This window comes from Lepidochelys kempii, chromosome 26, assembly GCF_965140265.1.
Source record: "Lepidochelys kempii isolate rLepKem1 chromosome 26, rLepKem1.hap2, whole genome shotgun sequence".
NCBI classification, from domain to species: domain Eukaryota; kingdom Metazoa; phylum Chordata; order Testudines; family Cheloniidae; genus Lepidochelys; species Lepidochelys kempii.
The window spans coordinates 16240772-16266730 of NC_133281.1; the positions used below are offsets into that span (position 1 = coordinate 16240772).

General features: G+C 44.1%; 1 protein-coding gene across 7 annotated transcripts in view; it reads left to right on the forward strand.

Annotated features, from left to right (window-relative positions):
- The window catches only part of OGDH (oxoglutarate dehydrogenase), a 136166-nt gene that overhangs the window by 12959 nt on the left and 97248 nt on the right, over positions 1 to 25959 (forward strand). For 6 of the 7 annotated variants that reach the window (XM_073325334.1, XM_073325336.1, XM_073325332.1 and 3 more), the window contains exon 2: positions 3557 to 3805. In XM_073325334.1, coding sequence (XP_073181435.1) covers positions 3584 to 3805 — 222 coding nt within the window. In that variant the 5' untranslated portion in view covers positions 3557 to 3583. Of the gene's footprint in view, positions 1 to 3556; positions 3806 to 3844; positions 3890 to 25959 lie in introns of those variants that run through there. The other variant, XM_073325338.1, reaches the window with a different exon arrangement.

Here is a 25959-nt window from a genome sequence, read left to right on the forward strand (position 1 = left end):
CTATAAGAAAAGTTGGTCCATAAGCCTCTCAGCATGAGGTAACTTCCATGAGGTAAAATCCTAGTGAAGACAAGGCAGTTTGTAGTTTTTCAAACAAGTTAGCAGGTCAACTTAAAGGCTATGTTTTCACTGCTAAAAAAAGTGTGGGTAAGCGGGTTAGAGTGAGTTATTTTGCTGTAAGATGCCACTCCTTTCTGTCAGAGAAGACATAGCCATAGACTGGGAGGGAGCTTAGGTGCTAAGTCATGTGAGAAACTGCAGCCTACCTTATCTTCACCACCCCTTAACTAACTCAAATTAAGAGCATACCTTTTTTCCTAGTGAAGATACAGCATAGGGTTGTGGCCTTTCAGTTCTTAGTCCCTGTTCTGAGACCTCTAACAAAGGAACCTGTTGCTAGGAGCCTTTGATGTGAACACCTGCCTCCTAGGAGCAGAACTGAGGCCCTAACTCATTTCACAGGTGTCATTTGCTAATGTGACCGACCGCTCTGTATCCTGTCACAAGTTTCCTGAGGCATTCAGTTCCATGACCTGTGTTCTTTGTCTTCATGAGCTCCCTTTTTAATAGTGCTGTGATGGGTGCATAGCAAGAAAGGTACTATACTTTTCAACTAGCACTCGACTGAATTTGGGCCAAAAGCACAATGATTGCTGAATGAGCAATGCAGCAAAATTGTATTTAGAAGAAAAAGTGCTGTTCCTGTTAACCAGTTTAAACTCTCAGCCAGTGCCTGCTAAATAGGAAAGAGGATAATGGAAAATGTTTCTAAGCTGGGTTCATGTAACTGAAGTTGTTTTCTTGTGGCTTTGGCTGTGATGGAGAGTTGTGCACTGTTTGAGTACATAGTCTTCACATTAGATTGGAACTGACAAAGTGTGACATTGAGCACTAAAATCCAGCTGCCAGACAAACGTTGCCAATGCTCAGCTAGGGATAGATCTGTTTTGATGTCCATTTAATGGGCACTCAGTGAACAAACTTAGGGGGTTTTTTTTTGTGAATGTTTTGTAAACCAAAGGCTTAACCACAATCTCCTCCCCATCTTCCTCCAAACATTTTCTCAAACTTGCAAGCCAGTATGCTGTGGAAGTAATTTCCAGGAAGTAATTCCCAGCTCGTGTGTCACTGTCTTAGGAAGGTCACTAAAGGCAGTTCTACACTACCGTAGGGATCAGTGCTCTGAGATCGTTACGCTGGCGGTCGATTTAGCGGGTCTAGTAAAGACCTGCCAGGTCAACTGCAGATCGCTCTCCAGTCAATCTCTGTACTCTACCCCGGACAAGAAGAGTAAGGTAAGTTGATGGGAGATTTTCTCTCGTTGACCCCCTGGAGTGTATACCCCATGGTAACTCGACCTAAGGTATGTCGACTCCAGCTACGTTATTCACGTAGCTAGAGTTGCATAGCATAGGTTGACTTACCATGGTAGTGTAGACATAGTCTGAGTGGTCACTGCCTTTCTTCTTCTTAAGATGGGTTTTAAAAAAAAAAAAAAAACTGCTTGGTATTCTGTGGCCTAATCATAGCTCTGCTAACACATTCAGTTGTTTTATCTGTGCAACTAGATGCCGTCATAACTTTTTCACAGTCATTCTTTTTTAAAGGGGAGTGAGTGTTTATCTCAAGCACTTGATTTGAAATGTTAACAGGAATAGCTGGTGAGGTGAGCAAAGGTGTAAGGGCCAGATTTTCAAATGTGTTCCATCCACTCCCATTGAAAAAATTTTCCTTTTTTTTTAAATGGGAAAAGGCAACTGTAAAAGGAATTTGGCAGAAGGACCAGAAATTATCTGAAGCTTTTTTTGAAGTCGACTTGATAATTATAGTACCTTCTCAGCTGAATTAATGTCATAGAATCATAGAATATCAGGATTGGAAGGGACCTCAGGAGGTTATCTAGTCCAACCCCTTACTCAAAGCAGGACCAATCCCCAACTCAATCATCCAATATGCTTTAGGCATAAAATAACTTGAGGAGTCTGGCTAACTAAGGCTAAGTCTTCACTGCAAAAAAAAAAACTGCATTTTTTTTTTTTAAATGTTGAGATCGCTGTCTTGATGTAAAATCGTAATGGAGAAAAGGCACAGGTAGTTTTTACATCAAGGTTGCTACTTGTGGTCAACCCTATGATCTCTCCTCTCCACCTGGAGTTTACCTCCATGTAGCTACACAAAGGCAAGAAATATTTTTGTCTTGTCTCCACTAAGATTTTGCTTTGAGATGTTAAAATGGAACCTTTTATTTTTTTCAGTGAAGAGAGAACCTCTGAATTCCAGTCCTCCACTCTCAAAAAGTGGAAATATGGGTTTCTAGCTATCTCTCAGCATTCTTAGTTGGTCAGCAAATCCATTAAGACTTTGTCCTTTTATACTTCTCACATGTAACTCCTTTAATTTTGCCTGATGATAGCTGATAATTTTTGCCCTGAAGCTTTAAGGACCTCTTCCTAGTGCAAGTAGGGACCAGTGGAGCACATGCTGTGAAATGCCGTGCATGCACTGTGCTGCAAGGAAGGACTGTTTTTTCCCTATTTCAGAAGTGAACACTAGTAAGGGCAAAAAGGTGAAGAGAACTGCAGAGAGGTGGGAATGGGAATAAAGTTCATCAGAAGTGTTGCTGTCTGAGTGGCAGTCTTAATCGCATGAAATAACCACTTTGCAGCCACTGCTTCCCATTAGTTATAATTACATTCTCTGGTGGGGTGCCTGCTCCTGTCAATAAATCCCAGTTCCCCACCATCCCCTTTGTTTATAATCATCCTTATCTCTTCTCTAACCTTGCTTCTGGTGGTCTTTGTCAGGAACCTAGTGACCAGCTTTCTCTGATCAAATTTACAGCCAAGATTTCCCTCCTCCATTCCTGTGCCCCGACAAGTATAAATGATGAGATCTTTCTCCTTTTGTCAGCTGTCATTAGAAAAAAATAGAACATCTATTCACAATGTAGTTGTACTTGATAACTGTGGAACTTACAAGTTAAGATATTAAATTCAGTTGCACCTGATATAAATTGAAAACAAAATAGGGGAGAAAAAAGTTGATGTTAGGTTTGATTGACAAATTTACATGTTTGGCTCAAAGCCATAAGTGATAACTACCCCCCCCCCCCAAAAAAAAAAAAAAGCTATTCCATTTTCTACTTTAAATTCCCTTCCCCTAATGACTGCCTGCGACTTGCTGGGGTGATAACCCAAAAGGATACTAGTCCATATCTTAAATTAGTAGTTATCCAATGCCAATACCTGTATTAAACTATTGGTTTCAAGTAGCCTAATTAGAAATCAGATTATGTAGGGGATGCAGTGTGGCCTCATGGATGGAGCATTGCACTAGGACATGTTAGTGGCTCTGCTACTGGTCTGCTGGGTGACCTCTCTGTGCCTCCATTTCCCCATCTGTAAAATGGAGATTGAGACTGATCTTTGAGAAGGGCTTTGAGATCTATGGATGAAAAATACTAAACAGCTAGGTGGTTATTAGGTTGATTTCTCTTTGTATACTGTGCATTGTTCTTCTGTAATGTCTAAAATACTTCTTATTCCTATACCAACAGGAGCTTGTGAGCGGCTACAGGACAAAAATGTTTCACTTAAGGACTTGTGCTGCTAAATTGAGGCCGTTGACGGCCTCACAGACTGTTAAGACAATTTCTCAACACAAGCCAGCAGCACCACGGACGTTTCAACAAATCAGGTGCTACAGTGCACCTGTTGCTGCTGAGCCATTTTTGAGTGGGACTAGTTCGAACTATGTGGAGGAAATGTACTATGCTTGGCTGGAAAATCCCAAAAGTGTACATAAGGTAAGGAGGAGCACCTGCCCCAGGATATTGTTGCTTCATCGCCTCTGTGTGTGCATGTGTGTGAGAGCCAAATGGCATGTTCAGGTAAGTGCAAATGTCCAGAAGGAATGTGGCACGAAGAGCCTGTGAATCATGAATCATCAGTTCTACGTCTGCTTTTGCGAAAAGAATCAACAGCATTTAGCTGAACAGTAGCAAAACAATATGATTTGTCTTTGTTCTGGATTGAATCTGACAAGCCCAGAGCATTCCGTCAATATTGGATATTCCACTTCGGGAATCAAACATGGATATGAAGAGGAGGAGTTGCCTTTCTTGGGAATCCCCCCTTTTGCTGAGCTGCTGCTTTTCCTTTGATGAAATGTAGGGAGAGCAGGGAGGAGGGAATTGAGTTCAAATTCTGATCTTTGTCCATTCCACTATTAATATGTAATTGTGCTCGATGCTGCTGTATTTGTTTTATGTGTAAGTACACTGACTCTGCTTTAGAGTTGTTCTTATAACACCATTTGGATGGCAGAAATGTGGCTAAAAAATTCAGCCTGCCACTACAACCTGGTGATGGGACTGGTTCAAATCCCCCATTGTGGTGAGCAGTGATCTTTCTACCAGCCATTTCTTAACTTTCCCTCAAGCAACTAACTTAAGAAGCTAACTGTTATAAGGTTGAAAGGTGCAGAACTGTAGTGGACATTAGTCTACGCAGAGTTTATATCGGGGAGCATGCCACCTCAAAATCTGTCACTAACGTACACGTAGCTTTGGGCTAATGGCCATCAGAATACAATCAAATTTAACATGCTCCCTGTGTTAAATTATTATACACTGAAACTTGTAGCCCTATTAGAAGGCCATATTCAACCATATATAAATGTGTGCAACTCTATTTGGCATAAGTGGCACTTAAATCCCTCTTCAGCAGGCCTGAATTTGGACTGCAGAATGCTGTCAGTTGGATGGTAATTGCTAGGAGCCATTATCAAGGGAAGTATCACTGGGAAGTCTGTGGAGTAATTGTGAGAAGCTAATAATAGACATTGAAGTAAGGCAGCTGTTGCTGTACACTGTGTAGTCTTAGTTTTATAAAATGTGAAATTAAAAACACTGCCACTAGGAAGGAATGATTGGTGGGGCTAGGAGGTAATCTTCTGCCTCATGTGTAAGGAAAGTCTGCTTTGCCTTCTCATCTCTGGCCAAGCTCTGGAGAGGCAGTTAACTGAGACCTAGAAGTGTGTGTGGAGAACTGAAGTTCTGAAAGCCTACTGCATGTCCCTCTTAATCTGGCATATGTAGCAAGATTTCTCTTCTGAGTAATTCAGATCTGCTAGTGTCATGGGAATTTATAAAGATTGCACTGAGAGATCTACATGTCCCTTGAGATACAAAGCAACAGAACAGGATTTCAGTTCATGTTCAGTGAACTATAATGAACACCAGAACAAACATCCCACAAACCAAAACTCACTCATTTATTCCCCTTTTCATAAATGTTGCGCTTTTGATAGCAAATCTGCCCTCAACAGTTATGCATGTCAATATTAAATACCTGTGAAATTTCGGTAGTGGTCTCATACAGCCAGAATACATAGCTCTATCTATCTCTGGGATGGTATTTGGCCAAAAGGCTTTCGGATGGGAGGAAAGCCAAATTTTGGCCTCCCTCTTAAATAAACAAGGGTTGTTTTTTTTTGTTTGTTAAACAATGGGTGTTTTTCCTAGGATTGTGGGGGTGGGGCACCTAAATACACAACTGCTCCCAGTCAAGGCCTTCTGTGTTTAATTATTGACACAGAGAGCACTTAACTCTGAAAGAACAAAACTACATAATTTTGGATTATGTGCCATTTGGCACAGCAGTAATTTAAGAAGAAAGTTGTGTATTTTTCATGCAGTTCTTCTGTTATGTGGAATAAATTATTTTAAAAGGTGGCATATAGAACTTCTAAACTGCTACACATGCATCTTAGTCTTATAATCTAATTTATAGTAAAGTGAGTAGGCGTCCTAACACTCATCCTTTTGATACATATGACTACACCCCTTAAAGAGCCCCACAACAGACTTCTTTAAAACGTGGTGGATTTGCCAGTCCACAGACCCTACTTAACACATCCTTCAAGGGATGTTCAAGGCAAAACACTGACCTGGTAATAAACTGAGAGCAATCTGTTGCAAGTGTCCTGTGAGTAACTTCAGGGCATGTTGGGCTTTTCAAAAATCTCATCTGCCCTCCCCCGCCCCCTTTTTTTTTTTTTTAAATATATATACACACTAAAGCAGGCTGTGTGCTGGCTGTGACCCTAAAATAAGAGTTACGTTTTTTCTTTATATAGACACATCGATACAGCTTAAGGTCAGATGAGACCGTTAGGTCCTCTGGTCTCACCTCCTGCACACTACATGCCATGGAATATCATCACAATTTCTTGTGACTAGGCTTCTGTGTAAGCCAGAACGCTATCCAAGGTGTATAGTTCTTGTTAACATAAGCAAAAACCCTTAACCCTGAGAAATGCAGGTAACTGGCACTAGATACATTCCAGAAACATTTTCCAAGAAGTATTTGTAAAGTGTAAGAATACTTAATACTCTCTGAACTTCTAACGCTGTTGTCCTTTGTTTGATGTTTCACATACTGCAGGAGAAGACTTCTAAAATAATCAGCTGATTTTTAAAGCCGCCCTCCTAGAACTGTGTAAGCCACCAGCAGCTAAAATATACACAAGTTCTTGCTGTCTTGTGATCTTGCTCCAGGAGCAACCTTGTGTGCAAGGTTAGGGCTTATGGGTGGTAATTAAAAACCTGGTGCCTCTTTTCTACAGATACAACAGTTGAGCCATAAGTGGTAGAAAACTGGAAGTCAGCAGCTGAATTGTGCCTGCTGTTAGCCATGGAAACAGAGGTCAGGTCAGCTGAAATAACCTTCATATCCTGCTTTTCTAAACAACTTCATATTTATGTAGTTCCCTCTGGCCCCTGTTTCCATGGCTAGGCTGCTGGTAACTGGCAAGCAGCCATACCTGAGAGCGAACTTGCTTGTAGATGTCAACTGCTAACTCTTTAATGTAATCTCCATATTGACACTTCTAAAATCCATAGTTGGTTTCTGGAGCCTTTTGGTAACATAAAACCGTGGTCCTCAAATCAGAGAAATTGATCAAGATGTTATTTGGATGGGCAAACTGGTTACATAGCTGCACAGCTTGGTTAACCGTGTGATTTAAAATCTTTGCTAGCCAGCCAGGCCACTGTTTTTATAGTAATTGCCTTCTAATGGCGTGGAGGGATGAGTACAAGAGTTGGGAGTCTGCAGTCCTAGGTTCTAATCCCGGGGTCGGCAGCCTTTTAGAAGTGGTGTGCCGAGTCTTCATTTATTCACTTTAATTCAAGGTTTTGCGTGCCAGTCATACATTTTAACGTTTTTTAGGAGGTGTCTCTCTCTATATAATATATAACTAAACTATTGTCGTATGTAAACAAAATTTTCAAAATGTTTAAGAAGCTTCATTTAAAATTAAATTAAAATGCTGATCTTATGCCACCGGCCCGCTCAGCCCGTTGCTGGCCTGGGGTTCCGTTCACCTAGACCGGCAGCGGGCTGAGCGGGGCCTGTGGCCGGGACCCTGGCTGGCAAGGGACAGGCAGCCAGAACCCCAGACTGGCAGCGGGCTGAGCCGCTCAGCCCACTGCCGGTCTGGGGTTCCATCTGCCGGCTCCTGCCAGCTTCTGCCAGCCAGGGTCCCGGCTGCTGGCCCAGAATCCCGGCCCTGTCCACACTGAGTAAGTACCTACCTTCTCCCTGGTTCTAGCCATTCTCTTACCCTCTCTGCACTGAGATGAGGGTGGGAGTGTGCTGAGAACAGGGCTGGGGGTGAAGGAGCAGGCTGGGGGTTGGGGTGCAGGGTCTGGCCAGGAGCTAGAATGAGGGAGGGGGCTCAGGGTTGGGGCAGGAGGTTTGGGTGTGGAGCGCTTACCTGGTCAGCTCCCATTTGGTGCAAGGGGTGCAGGTGGGAATGTGTGGGGGGGGGGGTGCAGGAGCTCCCGATTGGTGCTCAGGGTGGGAGTGGGGATGTGGGGGGTGCAAGAGTCAGGGCATGGGGGGGCTGGGTATGTGTGTGGGGGTGCAGGAGTCAGGGCAGGGGGCTGAGGGTGTGTGAGGAGGGTGCAGGAGTCAGGGCAGGGGGTTGGGGGGCTGGGTATGTGTGGGGGGTGCCGGAGTCAGGGCTGGGGTGGGGGGGGCAGGGCACGGGACTGGGGGGGGTGCAGGGGTGAGGGCAGAGGGCTGGGGGTGTGTGAGGGGGGTGCAGGGGTCAGGGCAGGGGGTGTGTGAGGGGGGTGCAGGGGTCAGGGCAGAGGGCTGGGGTATGTGGGGGGGTGCAGGGGACAGGGCAGACGACTGGGGGTGTGGGCTGGAGTCGTGGGTGTGTTCCCAGCCCCCTACCCTGAGCATCTCACAGCAGGGGGCTGGAGGGGATGTGCCCTGATTCCACCCCCTTCCCCAAGGTCCCGGAGCAGAGAGCGTGCTGCGGCTCCCGCTTTTACCTCTCCCACCCCTGGCAAGGGCTGTCAGCTCATCCGCAGCAGGGAGAGAGGGGAGGAGGGACAGGAACCCAGCACGCTGGGGGAAGAGGCGGAGGGAGGGGGAAGCTTGCCTGCCCTGCAAGGAGAGAACGGTGGGCAGGGGGTGGAAAAGAGTGGGCTGGGCAGGATTTTTAGTGGCACACTACTGTCTGCCCGGGTCCAGCAGACAGCAGCGTGCCATTAAAAATTGGCTCATGTGCCGTGTTTGGCACGCGGGCCATAGGTTGCCGACCTCTGTTCTAATCCCAGCACTGCAACTGATTTGCAGTGTGGTGTTGGACAAATCACTTTTCCCTCTGTGTTAAATGTGACTTCTTCAGAGATGTGAGGATTAATGTTTGTAAGGCACTTTGAATATTAACGTAGGTGTTCAAGTGTTATAAGCGTAATTTTAGAAAGCAGACGAATAAGCAAGACCATGCAGGTACAGTGCGGAGTAAAGACTCAACATGCATGTGGTGTTTAGAACAGTGGATAGGTTCTAATTTAGTTCTTCTAATTTAACAGTGTCCCTAGGTTAAGGATTAAACCTTGGATACCCAAGCTAAACTGCCTCTCAAACTCTGCTGAGTTGCAACTGAGAATTGGAGGTTTAATTCTTAGTTATGAATGATCCAACTCTGTCCGCATGGTGTGCTAATAGTGTGCCACTGTTTGTGGCAAGTGCCTCCAGGCATGAACAGATATTGCATAAAACGGAAACGTGTCTGCTTCTCACAGGGAAGCAAACTTGGTGTTTAAAAAAGCAAATGTATGTTAAATTGCTTTTTTAAAAAACCCCAAACTTTGCATGTATGATATTTAAAATGGGTTCTTGCTCTAGGGATTGGGGGATCACAGTTTTTATATTTCCTGCTTTTAAAACTTTTCTGGGCACTAAAATTTTTTTCCTAGTCTTGCAGACTTTCGGCATAGACTTTCATTTGTTCTTTCCTGTTTTTGGATCATTTTGGCTCGTGAAAAATCCATTTCAGTTGGAAGCCTTGTAACTGAGGATACAGGGTCCATGTGTTAGTATTTCTTCTATCCAAGATATCTGCCGTTTCTTGAAGCTGCGGTGTTAAATGAGAATATCATGGCTTTCCTTGCATTTGTCTTCAGGACAATGACTTCCAGTTCTGGCACTAACAATCATAATGCAGCATCATCAATATCATGCTGGTGGTTATTTAGTTGAGGGCCAGATGGCCATAAATCTAAGCTGCCATTTATCAGTGGCTTAGAAATCCCTCCTCCACCAACATCCCTAAATAGCCTCTTAAAATAAAAATATACTAACATGCACAGAGTACCCTTAGTCCAGTCCCAAGTGCTGCTGGCTTGGTGGGGTAATGTATACTGTCAGCAGTATCTTAATTGGACCAAAAAGAACAGGATATGAAATTTTGTCTCTTATGGGTCTGTTAACCATCAAACTCTTGCCTGCCCTTTGTGTGACCATAATATCGCTTTCTGTTTCTGTACCTTTCCTGGCAGCATTAGCTTAAGTAAACACTTGACAGGATGGATTTTTCAGTAGCTTTCTTACATGCCCCTTCCAAACATCTTGTTTTTCTGCTCTCTTCCTCTGATCTTGTTCTCACAAGTCTGACAGCAAGCTTCCTTTTGACTCTGGCAACAAGGAGTTAGCTTCCTTATCTGGTTTTCACTGTGTGCTGACACACCCAGTTATTGCAGTAATTAGTGTAGTGCATTTATTGTTCTACACAAGTACAAATTTTTCTACTAGCTTCTCCAGGAGCAAACAGGGCACTGATCCCTGTGTGCACTTTAGTGCATTAGTGTTAGTATACCCTGTCCATGGCGAAATCTTTCAGTAGGGTCACAACTTGATGTCATAGAATATTGGTGGGGAGGGGGTAACTATGGTTGAGGGAGCTCCAAACCTGTCCCCACAGGAACAATGGACAGCAGTGAAGCCCATAAAGCCTCTCCGGAATTAGCATTGCTCAGAGTGGGTGTTTTACCTTACTGAAAACAAGCCTGCTCTCTTTTCATCGTACTTTTGTTGTATGTTGCTTTAAGCAACCTAATGGATAGAGCAGGGCACAGGACTGGATTCAACTCCTTGCTCTGCCCCAGCTGCCTATATAACCTTGGACAAGTTATGTCCCCTCTGCCTCAGTTCCTCCACCTGTAAAATAGGGATAGTGAAAACACTCTGAGATCTTCTGATGAAAACAGGTAAGCTAGATCACTATTGAAGTAGAGGCTGCCATGTCAAGTAAGTGGCACCAGACCAGAAACAGAGGTTTCAGACTAGTGAATGTACCATCATGTACCATGAATGTACCTCCTGCTCTCCATATTATCTTTCTGCTTCTCAAGTGGCTGTGATAGTGGAACTAATGTCTGAGTCTTTATTGCACTCTGCACTTGGATAGCTTTCTTCACTAAAATCAGCAGACATTGGGCACAGTTTTTACCCATCATTTCCAAGTTAGTGTCATTCTCTTGTGTCCTTTTCTCTGGCCTTGAGAAATCCCTTCCTGCCCTGCTCATATCCATTCACAATGCTGCTTTGGAAAACCTGCTGTAAAAATCACTTTCTGGCCTGTCTCTTTGACCACGTCAGCCCTCCACTGGTTCCCCTTTCTCCATCCCATCAAACATAAGCTACTTATCTTCACTTCCAAGGCCCTTTGCAGTCTATCCCTATCCTACCTATCATCTCACGTGCTAGTGAGGTGTTGACAGCTGCCTGTGCTCTGCCAATCATGGTAGCCTTCATTGTCCACTTGCTATTCTTTCAGACCAGCTCCTTTGTGCTTTTTCCCCATGCCTGGGAGGAGCTCCCCACAAACATTGGCGGAGCCAGCTCATTGTCCTCCTTTATAGCTCTTCTCAGCCATGGTGCCTACAAAAAACTTGACAGTGGTTAAGCACATGCTGTGCGGTGAGCATTGCCAAAGGTCCAGGGTAATCCCAGCCTTTGTGCATACGTTTGCATGGTCTTGGCAACAAATATAAACTTGCTCTGTCAGTTGATGTTTTTGAAACACTAAATGGGCTCTGGTGGTCTCTGACTGTAGCGCTTTATTTTCCCATTATGATTGTTGCTGTTTGTGTACTTGTATAGTGCCATTCAGTTTGAAGGCTTCCAAAGTGACTGAGGGATTATGGGTTTATCTTTGGAATACTTTATTTAGTCTTTCCTGTGGTGGTTGTACTATCTGAGCACTTACACCTCCTTACCAGCTGGATATGTGAACTCAGCTGGCTCTAATATATTGTACTAGTTTATAACAGACCTTTTCTTAGTCCTACATCTCTTGTACACACAGCATGTAACATGATGGTCCAATGCTAATCACACTATCTCAGTTTTCGTACAAAGAACAAACTTTCACAGAATTTCCCCCAGGAGTTATAACTTGTGAAAACGGGTCCACAAAATGTACTCTTGTCATTTTGTTGAATAAAGTTAATGCTGATTGGGTTTTTTTTATTCCCCCATACATACAATCGCTCAAACTCTAACCCCTGAGTCATCTTATAATTCATTTAACCCACAAACTTGAAGCTAAACTTTGTGGGGAAGGTTTAAGCCAGGGTAAGTATTGGGATCTTCTGAGGCCTTTTCTAAATGGCTTTTGCACTGGGGTGTCAGGATTGTGCATCTCTCATATGCACATGCACACTATCGCCCCAATATAGTTAAAGCAGTTCATCCCCAAATGTGGAACCAGTTATACTCATAGGTTTCAGAGTAACAGCCGTGTTAGTCTGCATTCACAAAAAGAAAAGGAGTACTTGTAGCACCTTAGAGACTAACCATTTATTTGAGCATGAGCTTTCGTGAGCTACAGCTCACTTCATCGGATGCATACCGTGGAAACTGCAGCAGACTTTATATACACACAGAGATCATGAAACAATACCTCCTCCCACCCCACTGTCCTGCTGGTAATAGCTTATCTAAAGTGATCATCAAGTTGGACCATTTCCAGCACAAATCCAGGTTTTCTCACCCTCCACCCCCCCCACACACAAATTCACTCTCCTGCTGGTAATACTCATATAGCTTATTCCCCTTCCTATATGATGATAACTATACCAGTATAAGCATCCTGATACCAGTCAAAGTGCATCTATGCTGTGCAGGTTATATACTGGTTAGTTAAAGCAGTACAATTTTCTAGTATAGTGAAGGCTTTTGTGCCAGTGAGTGATCTGAATCTCCTCTCCTTCTATGTTTCTTTGAAAAGATGATTTATCCAGCTGTGCGGAGCCTGCTAACATAGCTCTGGAGTATTGGTTTAATACTTGCTTATTCCCCAGAGGCACGATCTTCTGCAACATTGTGGGTTTCCTTAGTGATCTCCCATCAAAGTCCTGAGCTGGGTTGACCCTGAATAGCTTCACATGTAAACTAAAGCAAATCTGTGACATGGTCACAAATGCCACTGTAAAAAGTCTTGTATAAATCCTGTTGCATGTGTGTGAGCAAAAGGTGCATCTCAAGTGCAGTGATCTGGTAACGCTCCAGTGCCTCCCTGATGCTCCCAGAGCAGACTTATTTCACTTAAACTTGCTTTCAGTGACCGGGCAAAAAATGTGTGTATCTATATCTAACGCATTGAATAGAATCTGCAACAGCCAAGGGCCTTGCACTGTACTATTTAACTTCTTAAGCCTAAAAAAGGTCAAACTAGCACAATTTAAGTGCAAATCTAACCTTGAGACCACTCTGTGTAATCCTTATCTCCCCTCTCTGCTCTTATTCATGTCCCGTATCCCTTGTCATATTTCCCTGTTACACCTAATGTAGGGCTAGTTTGTGGAGTTACCATGAGCTCCCAGTGGGGGATGGTACATAGACTGGACCAAGAATTGTATTGTAACTTGAAATCCTTGCTCAAGGGAGAGGTAAGCTGTGCCATCCTATACCTAGTTCTGTTTACTCCCATCCCCCTTTCGAGCTGACTTAGTTGAGCTGGCTGGTGTGTTGCAGTGAGCAAATCAGTGCTCCCCACCTGCTCTCTACCCACAGCCAAGCCATGTGAGCAAACTGCATAGGGCAGGGAGGAGGTGTTTTTATGCACCTTACTCCTGTGCATCGGTATGTAGAGAGCTAGGGTACTTAGAAGGTCTTCAGTCTTTTTAGCTGGCTGTAGCTTCAATCTTGACACTGTTAGTAACAAACACTTGGTTCTGCATCTAGGGCCTAGTTCTGTAATCTTTACTGCTGTAAAGGTTGCAGGATTGGTCCCCTAATGTGTAGTGTGATGTAGGAGGCCTGGTGGTGCCTTGCTTGAACTGTTTGCAAGGTTACACTAATACTTTCTGGCCAGGAGGTGGAGGGATTGGCTAGTGCTAGCCGGGGAAAACTACAACTCTTCCTGTATATATTATTGTTAGTTATAGCTGGGATACATCTGTTCTGAGCCTTGATTAATAAGTTTAACTTTTCACACTGTTACATTGAAATGAAATATCAGCTTGATCCTACGTTTCCATCAATCCAGTACTGTTCACGAGTAGGGCAAGCTCCATGTGAGAGAACTGCACTGCTGTGAGATGACCATATCTGTGGACGCATCCTTGCGTATAACTGAAGTTGCCTGGCCTGTTATCACGCAGTGTATCCCTAACGCCACTTGGAACTATTGACTATGGCACAGCAAGTAACTGAATTGTAACTGAATCTTGCAAAACCATAGGGCATTTAATAAATATTTCCTTGCAATAGGATCTCTGAGTCTGCAGAAAGATGAAAGGAAAACAAAAGCCAGGTGATTCTTTTCAAGTTAATGTACAATGGCATGCAAAGAAGTAAGTCTCTGACTGCTTAGTTTGGAGCCATTGGGCCGAGAAGGCCAGCTGGCTTCCTGACTTTGAGGCGAGGACTAGAGAGTTCTATGTGAGTGCTCTGTATAATCTGTTAGGACTCAGCAGGGATTGGTGTGGGGGAGATGTTCTTGAAGGAAAACTTTAAATAAAAAATAAATAAAAAAATCTGGTGTTATAATATGTATGATTTTTAGAACATGAAGCTAGCCTTGAATTTTGGCTTAGTATTAAGAGCAAGATGCTGTATCATGTTTGCTCCTCCTGTCCCATGCAGTGAGTGTGCTCAGCAAATGACAGACAGCATATACCTTTGGGATCCCTAAGGCCTGGTCGAAACTTTCAAGTTTCACCCTCAACTATGTTTGGGGTGTGACTTTCTTTTTCCTCCGGATATAGCTATACCATACAAGACCTAGTGTAGACAGCTATACAAGTATAAAGATGGTTATCCCAGTATAGCTTATTCCCTCATGAAGCTTTTAAAGTCGCAGTTTAAATCTTAGCAAAGAGGGGAGAAGGTTGAATAATGCTTCTCTGTGTTCTCTGTCTTTTAAAAGATGTGCCCAACCTCTCTGGCTATTTTGTAAACCTTGTATTGTACATATCTGGCAGCTGCTCAGCACGGCCTGATATGTCTGGCCTCTTGTTTGCCTGCTGAACATAATGGGTCATATTTATGCCCCCAGCGTACACCACAGACTTCACTGCAGTTCCACTAGGGATGAATATAGACCAGCGAGTGACCTTTTTACTCAGATATGTTAGCCGCACTGTGTGTGTGAGCACTGGGATTGCCTTACCCACATGCATGAAGGTTGGAAAAAGCAATTAGGCTGCTGTGATACCCTCAGGGTGAGAGCTATGGAAATAGCTACTATAACAGTAGTGCAGGAATTTCTGCATTCTTTGGGCGAGGGAGGAAATGTGGGGTGGGGGGAGGGATTCCTTCCAGAAAAACAGTTTTTACTTTGAAATAGCATGAATTCCTGCTTGATGGCCTTTCTCCTCCCCAGACAGGAAATTGCTCCCTCTTCCTGGGAACTGTTCGCAGCAGTACTGGCTCCCAGACAGCATCTCTGCCTTTCCTCTAGAGAGGAAAGGGACCCAGGAGTACAGCCCTCCCTCTGGGACCTTGGGAGGAGGGCTAGAGGAGCTAGAAATGAATGCTGTGTGCTGTTTGCAAAAAGAAAAGGAGTACTTGTGGCACCTTAGAGACTAACCAATTTATTAGAGCATGATGAAGTGAGCTGTAGCTCACGAAAGCTTATGCTCTAATAAATTGGTTAGTCTCTAAGGTGCTACAAGTCCTCCTTTTCTTTTTGCGAATACAGACTAACACGGCTGTTACTCTGAAACCTGTGTGCTGTTTGACTGTCTCTAAAGCCAGGCCACTAAAAGTCCTCACATGATCCAGCTTCTTAAACACAACTTGCTTCAATGTTAAAGCCTCAGTTCTTTGTTCTCTGAGGATGATTTGAAAACACAAGTATGTGATCCAGTCACAATCTAGTGACTCATAGAATCATAGAATATCAGGGTTGGAAGGGACCCCAGAAGGTCATCTAGTCCAACCCCCTGCTCGAAGCAGGACCAATTCCCAGTTAAATCATCCCAGCCCGGGCTTTGTCAAGCCTGACCTTAAAAACCTCTAAGGAAGGAGATTCTACCACCTCCCTAGGTAACGCATTCCAGTGTTTCACCACCCTCTTAGTGAAAAAGTTTTTCCTAATATCCGATCTAAACCTCCCCCACTGCAACTTGAGACCATTACTCCTCGTTCTGTCATCTGCTACCATTGAGAACAGTCTAGAGCCATCCTCTTTGGAACCCCCTTTCAGGTAGTTGAAAGCAGCTATCAAATCCCCCCTCATTCTTCTCTTCTGCAGGCTAAACAATCCCAGCTCCCTCAGCCTCTCCTCATAACTCATGTGTTCTAGACCCCTAATCATTTTTGTTGCCCTTCGCTGGACTCTCTCCAATTTCTCCACATCCTTCTTGAAGTGTGGGGCCCAAAACTGGACACAGTACTCCAGATGAGGCCTCACCAATGTCGAATAGAGGGGAACGATCACGTCCCTCGATCTGCTCGCTATGCCCCTACTTATACATCCCAAAATGCCATTGGCCTTCTTGGCAACAAGGGCACACTGCTGACTCATATCCAGCTTCTCATCCACTGTCACCCCTAGGTCCATTTCCGCAGAACTGCTGCCTAGCCATTCGGTCCCTAGTCTGTAGCTGTGCATTGGGTTCTTCCGTCCTAAGTGCAGGACCCTGCACTTATCCTTATTGAACCTCATCAGATTTCTTTTGGCCCAATCCTCCAATTTGTCTAGGTCCTTCTGTATCCTATCCCTGCCCTCCAGCGTATCTACCACTCCTCCCAGTTTAGTATCATCCGCAAATTTGCTGAGAGTGCAATCCACACCATCCTCCAGATCATTTATGAAGATATTGAACAAAACCGGCCCCAGGACCAACCCTTGGGGCACTCCACTTGATACCGGCTGCCAACTAGACGTGGAGCCATTGATCACTACCCGTTGAGCCCGACAATCTAGCCAGCTTTCTACCCACCTTATAGTGCATTCATTCAGCCCATACTTCCTTAACTTGCTGACAAGAATACTGTGGGAGACCGTGTCAAAAGCTTTGCTAAAGTCAAGAAACAATACATCCACTGCTTTCCCTTCATCCACAGAACCAGTAATCTCATCATAAAAGGCGATTAGATTAGTCAGGCATGACCTTCCCTTGGTGAATCCATGCTGGCTGTTCCTGATCACTTTCCTCATGCAAGTGCTTCAGGATTGATTCTTTGAGGACCTGCTCCATGATTTTTCCAGGGACTGAGGTGAGGCTGACTGGCCTGTAGTTCCCAGGATCCTCCTTCTTCCCTTTTTTAAAGATTGGCGCTACATTAGCCTTTTTCCAGTCATCTGTGACTTCCCAGGTTCGCCACGAGTTTTCAAAGTTTTCATCTTTCTTCAAACCATTCTTCTTCAAACCATCTTTCTTCAAACCATTTTCCAGCATTATAACAGTTAATTCTGGGACCAAGAGAAACAGAAAATTACATGCCACCCTTTGCTCCCTCACAAAAAAAGCAGGAACAATTAGCTAAACTGTCTCTAGAGGCTAGACTGTTTCCTTCAGTAATCTTCTCTTGGGCAGCAAGTCTGAAGTATAGGTATTTGCAAGTCCTATCTGGGTCCATGTGCATCCATCCTTTTGTTCAGCAATGCTGTCAAGCAGTTATAAATGACCGCAAAGATTTTTAGCTGAAGCTGGAAGACTAGGCATAAGTTCAGTATAGACCCCAGCTGAGTGTTCCAGCTATGGGAGAGTGATGTGTAAATCTCTGGATTTGTGTGCCTGGTTTATCTGATGGGAATAGGAACTTGGGTGTCAAGGCAAAAGGGAGCTGAGATTGCCAGTAGTAAATTATGTAAAGTTTCTGGGCTAGCATCCATGCTTGAAACGTGTCTAGTTGTTTATAGTGCAAAGTACAGTACACACGTTTGGGTAAACTGAGGTGATAAATGATTCCCTTCATGGTCATACTGAAGACAGGCTTTGTTGCAATATGTTTTGCAGAATTCACAAGATCTGTCAGTGTACAAGGTCTCATCTCAAAAGTCTTTCTGGCATGACTCAAACAGACTTGTTTGGCTGACACTGCCCTTTACAATCAAATGAAGTTGTGAAGATGAAAGCTAAGGATCCCAGCTTTTCAATGTGCTGGACCTTTTAACCCTTGATCTCCTAAACGATCAGACCAAGACAGTCGATGGCCATCGAGGTCTCTAGGTGGTCATTGGTTCATAAGTCTACCAGTGCATGTTTTGCTCCGATCAGAGTAACTTTCATATCCTACCCGTTGGTCGTCTGGCTTCTCTTGAACAAGATGTGACTGACTAGCAAACACTTAATTCCCGACAGCTGTGATGATACAAGGTCTGTGTTTCTCTGTAGATCAGGTATGAGAGCGGTCAGCCATGGACAGCTGGGAATCAGATTGTTGAGGAGACCATTTGAAAGAAAACAGAGGTCAGTAACAGTGGCCTTCACTGACTGTAGCAGAGAAAGATGCACTTCCCCTTACATGTTACACATGGGCTGTTTGAGATGGATCCAACTCTGTGTGGTTCAGTGGTTCCTAATCACCAATCTAGATTTTAATACTTTGCCTGTTTTGTGGTATCTGGGCCTGGGGAATGATACCTGGCCTAGTACTGATTGTGCCCCAGTGACTGGCACTGACTTTGTCCTGTCCTTTAGTGAGCCTCTGTATAGCGCCTGTGTGTTGCCAGTCTGCCACATTCCATGGGCACCGAAACCCACAGTGGAGTGTGAGCTCTTTCCAATCAGAGCTGTCACTCATTAGGAGAGTGTGTGGAGTTGTCTGGATGCTGCTTGGTGAGATGTTGCTGAGCAACTGGGCTAGTAAGGGACCCGCTTATAAATTTGTATTTGTGACGTGAGTTTAGTTCAAATGATCCACAACCACAAAATGGCACATTATTTTCGTTATGAGAATATTCATGTTTATATCTGTCTTGTAAATTTAATTGTATTTAGCTGTTGACTCTCCCAAGGCTATAAAATGGTACTTGTGGCTTGGTGGCCCAGTGGGGGAAGGTACAACATGGCTCCCAGCGCTCGGAGCCTGTCTACACTAGCGCTTTAAAGTGTTCAGACTTGCTGCGCTCAAGGGGGTGATTTTTTTTCACCCCCCTGAGCCAGCAAGTTAGAACACTAAAATGTAAGTGTAGACATACCCTAAGCCTCTCTCACTAAAACCAGCCAAAATCTGATCCAGTAGTTACTGAAAGGGAAAGACGACATTCTGTGTGCGCACTGTGGAAGTGTCTGTAATGACTCCCTAGTTAATGTTGTGTTGTGACTTGCTTTCCAAGCAGAACTAACATCCCTCTCTCATACCAATAGTTGAAGTTAGTTTCCAAGCTTGACACCATAACCCTGTGAAGGACAACTGAAACTTTCTATAATGCTTTGCCAAGATATTATCATATAAAGGGCTTCCTGACACTGCTGTTCTTGTCCTCTGAGCACAGACTCGGCAGTGCCTGGGTGCAGGCATCTTAGTCCCCCGATGCTGCATCCTTGACTCTGACACGTCCAGCAACAGCAGTGCTAGTGGAGCGTCTCAGCATTGGCGCCTTAAGGGCTCCACTGGCAGCAGTGTCAGGAGAGTCCTTTCTGCATGATGCAGAGAAACTGAGCCCCTGTCCATACCCAAAATCTCTTCTCCGCCACCTGCCACCACACCGCTTCCCCCGAACACTCCTGCTCACTACCACCACCCTGTCGTGTTTCCACTGGCACACTATGCAGCAGCTCTCTCGAGAGCCAAGACGGGGCGAGCAGCTGCGTAGGTGGAGTAGGGTTTTTGTAAGGGGAAACCCAGGCGAAGGGGATGCATTCGGCTGTATGGAGTCAGTGGTGTGGGGAGGGGATGATCAAGGATGTGCGGAAGAGGTATGGAGGAGCAGGGCTGTGTAGGGGGAGCACTGCCAGAAGGTGGGGCTTCAGCTGGAAGGAAAGAAGTGAAAGGGAGAGGAGCTATGTTTTTATATTCTTAATAAGGTGTTCTCAAAGGGCTCCACACTCTCTGGAGGGTGCTGGTTATTAGGAAGGCTTTTGGGGAGGTCTGTGACATTTTTGAGAGTAACTAACTCTGCCATGCTTCTAAAGCATGAAAAGCAAAAACTGAAATAACTAATTCAGGTAAAATAAAAATGTCCAGACTTCCAGATGTTTAGATGTATAATGTTCTCTTGACTTGTGGTAGCTACATCTAACTTACCCTTAATGCTCAATATTAAGGGTTCTGGTGTCGTTATGAATAAACAAGCTCTCAAACCTGGGAGTGGGCAAAGGAAGAGGTATTTGGAGGGAGTACAGTATCTCCTAGGAGCTTTGTCTGTAATTCCAGTAAAGCAAGTGTGTATCAGAATTGCTCTGGGCTGAGTTAGCCATAACAAATAAGAGCAGGAGGGAAAGAACAAGGAGTTTTGGCAATAATTGTCTTGTGTACCATCTTCCTCAGGTGCACAGATCTTCTGTTTGTCAAGGTGGGTGCTGCTCAAAAAGCTAGAGCATTCATGCAAACCAGTTCTTCCCACCAGTCTCTTGTAGTAGCAAGGTTTAGAATTGCATTTATCTTCATTCATTTGAGCAATGCTTGGAACACGGTCATGAGTACAAAGGAAGGTCAGAGGGAGGGAAACCTGATTAGAGTAATTGCATGCTGCAATTGACCTTCAGCATTTGCTGAAGTAAAAGTCAAAGTACATCGTCCTATGATAAGCCAAGATAGCATTTGGGAGGAGGATATTTAGTCATTTTCAAAAACATCTGTGCAGTATAAAGGGTTTCCAAAGGGCAGACCAAATGTAGCCCCCAGACTCCATTAATCGTTACAGTGGCGGTAAGGCTCCATGTTCTCAAATCTCCTGGTTTTATTGGCTGTGCCAAAGTTAGAAGCAACACAACAATCATCAACTTCTATAACTTCGTTTATAACCCCAACTTCAAATACATTAAATTAGCAGCCCTCAGTGAGGGCAAAGCCTGTGGTAAGTTTGAAATGTTTGGGAGTTATCCAGTGTGATAAAGTACCTGGAAAAACATATCTGAGCGTGAGTGTGTACCACAGTTTGAAAATGGCTGAATGAAATTTTGTTTAATTTACTTTACTTTCAGCCTAATGAGTAACTTGAAGGCTCAGGCACCAGGGGCTAGTGATGACCGTAACTGTGGTGGTGTCATGTGGACTAGGCTATAGGTAGGGCTCTTTGTTTTCAGTTTCTATTTAATTTTTCCCAGAAATTCATCAGTGTTTATTACCGTAACAACAAAAGCAGGTGAAAATCCGTGCAAAAAGCTAGTAATTTTTCTGGGTAAATATCCGGGTTTATTTGGGTAGATGGAAAGACGGGGAAAAAAGTATTCAGTAGATTGCTTTGAATTCCGTTCGTCAGTGTGGTTTGCTGCAGAACTAAAACAGAACTCAAAACACGGTGTCACCTCTGAGTTTAAGAAGACAGTATATCTCTAATCACCAAATAAAACTTTTCATTTGAATAAACAGTTGACTGTTATGGACTAATAGTTCTGTGTCTACAAGTATGTACATACACTCAACTTCATCCTTTTCTCCTGTTTTTGTGTTTTAAAACTTTTGACTATTTCCTTGTTCTGAAACATTGTGATACAGATTTTCATTTTCTTCCTATTTTAGTGTGTCAGATCTTTAAATCGTTATCTGCTAACCGCTGGAAATGTGTATGTGGTGGGCATGAGATTCATCAGTACGTTTAGATGCACACGCACTTCAGAATTTGCCTGCGTGCCTGTTTGTGTATCTTCTAGACTAACAAATAGCCTTACTTCAACAGACAGCTTTGCATATACCCACAGACTAAAGTATTTTCATAATAAAGCAAGTTATTTTTTATATATTTGAATGATACAAAAGTAGGGTGAAAATCAGAAAAAAATGAATAATTTTGTAAAACCTGGGAATTTTTCAATAAAAACCCGTTTAAACTGAGAATGAAGGGGCTTAGCTATAAGTAAAGCTACGATTTTTGTCACAGAGATCACAGAAATCACAGAATCCGTGACTTCCAAAGACCTCTGTGACTTCAGCCAGCGGTGGTTGGGAGCTGCAGGGTCCCACCGCCACCCACAGCGACTGGGAGCTGTGGGGTACCCTGGCTGCCCCCAGTGGAGCCCCGAAGCTACAAGCTGCTGTGGGGGACCCTGGACCTCAGCCCCCACAGGTGGTGGGGGGCCCTGGAGATCTGAGCTGGCCCTCACTGCTGCTTAACAGCTCCCCATTTTGTCATGAATTTTTTTAGTAAAAGTCAGGGACAGGTCACAGGCTTCTGTGAATTTTTCTTTATTGTCCCTGACTTTTACTAAAAAATATCCTTGACAGAAATCTTAGCCGTAGTTATAAGTGACCATTGGTGAACTTGTCAAGTGAAGAGTGTGTTGGAAGAGAATCAGCCAGCATGTTTCAGGATGCATACTGACCCCACACAGGATAGCCTAGCTCTTCTCTCCTCCCCGACCCCAAAAGAATGTAACACTGTGTGTTTAGTTGAGTTGCATTGGTTTCCCCTACTTTTGAATCATCAGGTGCTAGAAACTGGATGAGATGGGCTGTTGGTTTGGAAGAAACAGGATGGCACTATTGCTGAAATGGGTACATTGTTAGTACTTCTGGTTGTATTCAGCTGTAGCCCATCAAAGAGATATTTGTGCCTTATAAGTTTTGATGGTGAATATAACTCCTTGTTGCAGGATTTAATACCCTTTCTAAAAGACTGTTTTGGTGCTGAAAGACCTGTATGAGATGGAGAGAGATCCTTATAGTTGAACAAAAAGATTCCTCATGCGGAAGAACCGAGATTCAGTGTGATCTCTGAGGGCTTTTCATAGAATCCTAGAATATCAGGGTTGGAAGGGACCTCAGGAGGTCATCTAGTCCGACCCCCTGCTCAAAGCAGGACCTTCGGGAGGGAGGGACAGCTCAGTGTTTTGAGCATTGGCCTGCTAAACCCAGGGTTGTGAGTTCCCTCCTTGAGAGGGCTATTTAGGGATCTGGGGCAAAAATTGGGGATTGGCCCTGCTTTGAGCAGGGGGTTGGACTAGATGACCTCCTGAGGTCCCTTCCAACCCTGATATTCTAGGATTCTGTGATTCAATCCCCAATTTTTGCCCCAGATCCCTAAGTGGCCTCCTCAAGGATTGAACTCACAACCCTGGGTTTAGCAGGCCAATGCTCAAACCACTGAGCTATTTGTTGACCTCCCCTACTTGTTTCATTTTATTTCTCATACTGCTAGCATTTGTTTGAACACAGTAATTTGTGGTGGTCTGTCACTGAACAGCTGTTGCTTAGTTAGGCGAGGAAAAGAACAGGTGGAGCACTGCTGGGCTCTTGGTCCTGCATATGATACATGGAGAGCAAAAATTACTTTCTGCATTTTGTTTGAGGAAGAAACTACTGCTTTTGTGTGTTGTAACCCTTGTTTTGTGTAGTGGATGAAGCAATGGACTGAGACTTGGGGTTCTGTTCCCTGCTGGGTGACCTTGGGCAAGTCGTGAACTCTGTCCATCAGTTCCCCCCCTGTAAAATAGGGATAATGTTGCTGACCTTCCCTGAGGTGCTTTAAGATCTATGATGAAAAAGCAATATCTAAGAGCTAATAATGTTAGAGTGCCAGATTGGGGTGGTGGAGGGTGTTTAAGTTGCTCATATCTGCCTATGTGGTGGTTCTCCTAATCTCTGAGCCCCTGAATGGGAAGATCAATTTGACATCCCATGTCTGAGACCCAGCAATTGGGAACTCCGCCTTAAACCTGACAAAAGCCAAAGCCTCCCGAGTCTTCATCCTGCTCTGAGTCCCACATTTAAATCTGTCTTGAGAAATCTGGCAGCTGCACAGGATACTGTCAGCTGAGGAGAAAATCTCTCTGGTGCAGTCTCCCCATTTCTCAGTTCCCTTCCCAGACCTTTCTTTGGTCTCGAAATTCAGGCTTTTCGAATCTGTAGGAAAGCAAAGCAGAGACAAACTCCCTCCCATCAAAAGCAGCATTAATTATCTCTTCAGATTCCATCATTATAATGTCTGAGCCATTGTGATGTTTATCACAATATCCAGCAGTATAGTGAGTTTGTGTGTGTGGTTTTTGAGAAGGGGGGTGAGGGGGTGAGAGAACCTGGATTTGTGCAGGAAATGGCCCAACTTGATTATCATGCACATTGTGTAAAGAGTTGTCACTTTGGATGGGCTATCACCAGCAGGAGAGTGAATTTGTGTGGGGGGGTGGAGGGTGAGAAAACCTGGATTTGTGCTGGAAATGGCCCAACCTGATGATCACTTTAGATAAGCTATTACCAGCAGAACAGTGGGGTGGGAGGAGGTATTGTTTCATATTCTCTGTGTGTATATAAAGTCTGCTGCAGTTTCCACGGTATGCATCCGATGAAGTGAGCTGTAGCTCACGAAAGCTCATGCTCAAATAAATTGGTTAGTCTCTAAGGTGCCACAAGTCCTCCTTTTCTTTTTGCGAATACAGACTAACACGGCTGTTACTCTGAAACCTAAAAGAATCCTGCAGCTTTCCACAGCACTGCTGTGATGAAGACAAGTATTGACTAAATGTGTTGCTTTGTTTCAGAATCCCTGTACCTAGCACTGCTTTGACAAGTAGCTGTCAGGCCAGAGTGAGGCTTATCAGGACAGGTATGGAGAACAGACATGGGTATTAGACTGCTAGAGTTCATCAGATTTTTATAGCACCATGACTTTTAAATCCAAAGAAAAGAAATGGGTAGGGTATATGTTTCTGCTCAGTCATAGAATCATAGAATATCAGGGTTGGAAGGGACCTCAGGAGGTCATCTAGTCCAACCCCCTGCTCAAAGCAAGATCAATCCCCAACTAAAGCATCCCAGCCAGGGCTTTGTCAAGCCTGACCTTAAACTTCTAAGGAAGGAGATTCCACCACCTCCCTACCTAACGCATTCCAGTCAGCATTTCAGACCCAGACTAGTGTGTGGCTAATTTGGTATTGTTCCACATTAGTTACTGGAAGTGTCAGAATGGGCACTGTGGCACAAAGGGTCCCTCAGAAAAGCCTTGATTTAAGAATCTTCCTCTGTCTCATAGCCCTACCTTCTTTTGACCGTGGGTCCCTTTTTTATGTCATGGTTAGTCTGATGCCTGATTAACATGATTAAAATACAGAGAGCTCTTTGGCGCCAGGACCAATAAGTGAATTTTTAAAAACCACGGCTTATTTTCCTGCATTATGACCTCTTTCTAAATGTGTCACCTTGTGGAGCCATGTGAATGGTAGTCTGTAAATCAGAACGTCTGGAAATAGCTTCCCATTACCATGTGATCAGAGCAGAGCTCTTGCAGTGCTGGCAGAACACCAGTCCCTGGAAAACACCTGCTAGCAGAGAAAAGACTATTTTGCTTTCTGCAGAGCTTGGATGTATGTGTGTTCTGGCTTTCAGTAGTACTTGCTATTTCCTGACACCTGTAAACTCAGTTTTTTCTGACACTTGAACAGAAAAGGCACTGAAATGGATCTGAAAGCCATCCTAGTATTAGCCAAAATTATGTTCAGTGCTTTAAGTGCTGCTGTGGATACGATGTAGTCCTATAAAAGTTACTGCATGTTGTAGCAAGGTCTGCGTGGTAGCATTCACATCTCCTTTTGGAACCTGACCTTTAGCGTTGCCCTCCTCTCTCTCTCTCTCTCTCCTTTCATTTGAGGATTAATTTCAAAGCTCTTCAAAAACTTCTCACAAAGACCCCATCTGCGGGTAGATACTATATATGTTTCAGAGGTGAAGAGAGTAAATCACAGAGAAGGGAAGTGACTAGCCCGTGGTAACACAGCATGTCAGTGTAGTGTCAGCAAAGGGGCCCAGAACTCATGACCCCCACACTGTAGCCATGAGACTGTATTTTCTAAGAATAGCAAGAGCTAACATTACGGAACTATTTCTTAGTTCTTCCCTTTTATCTTAGAGGAGTTTCTTCCTCAGATAGCTGATCCCATTCACCACTAAGTCTGCAGGTAGACCGTTTATAAACTTCCCGCCGTTGTTAATACTGGTTCATAGACTTCAAGGCCAGAAGAGACCATTATGCACATGTAGTCTGTTCAGTTTAGCGCTCCCAGTGTTGCTAACACCAGTTAACATGGACAGGCCACCAGTTGCT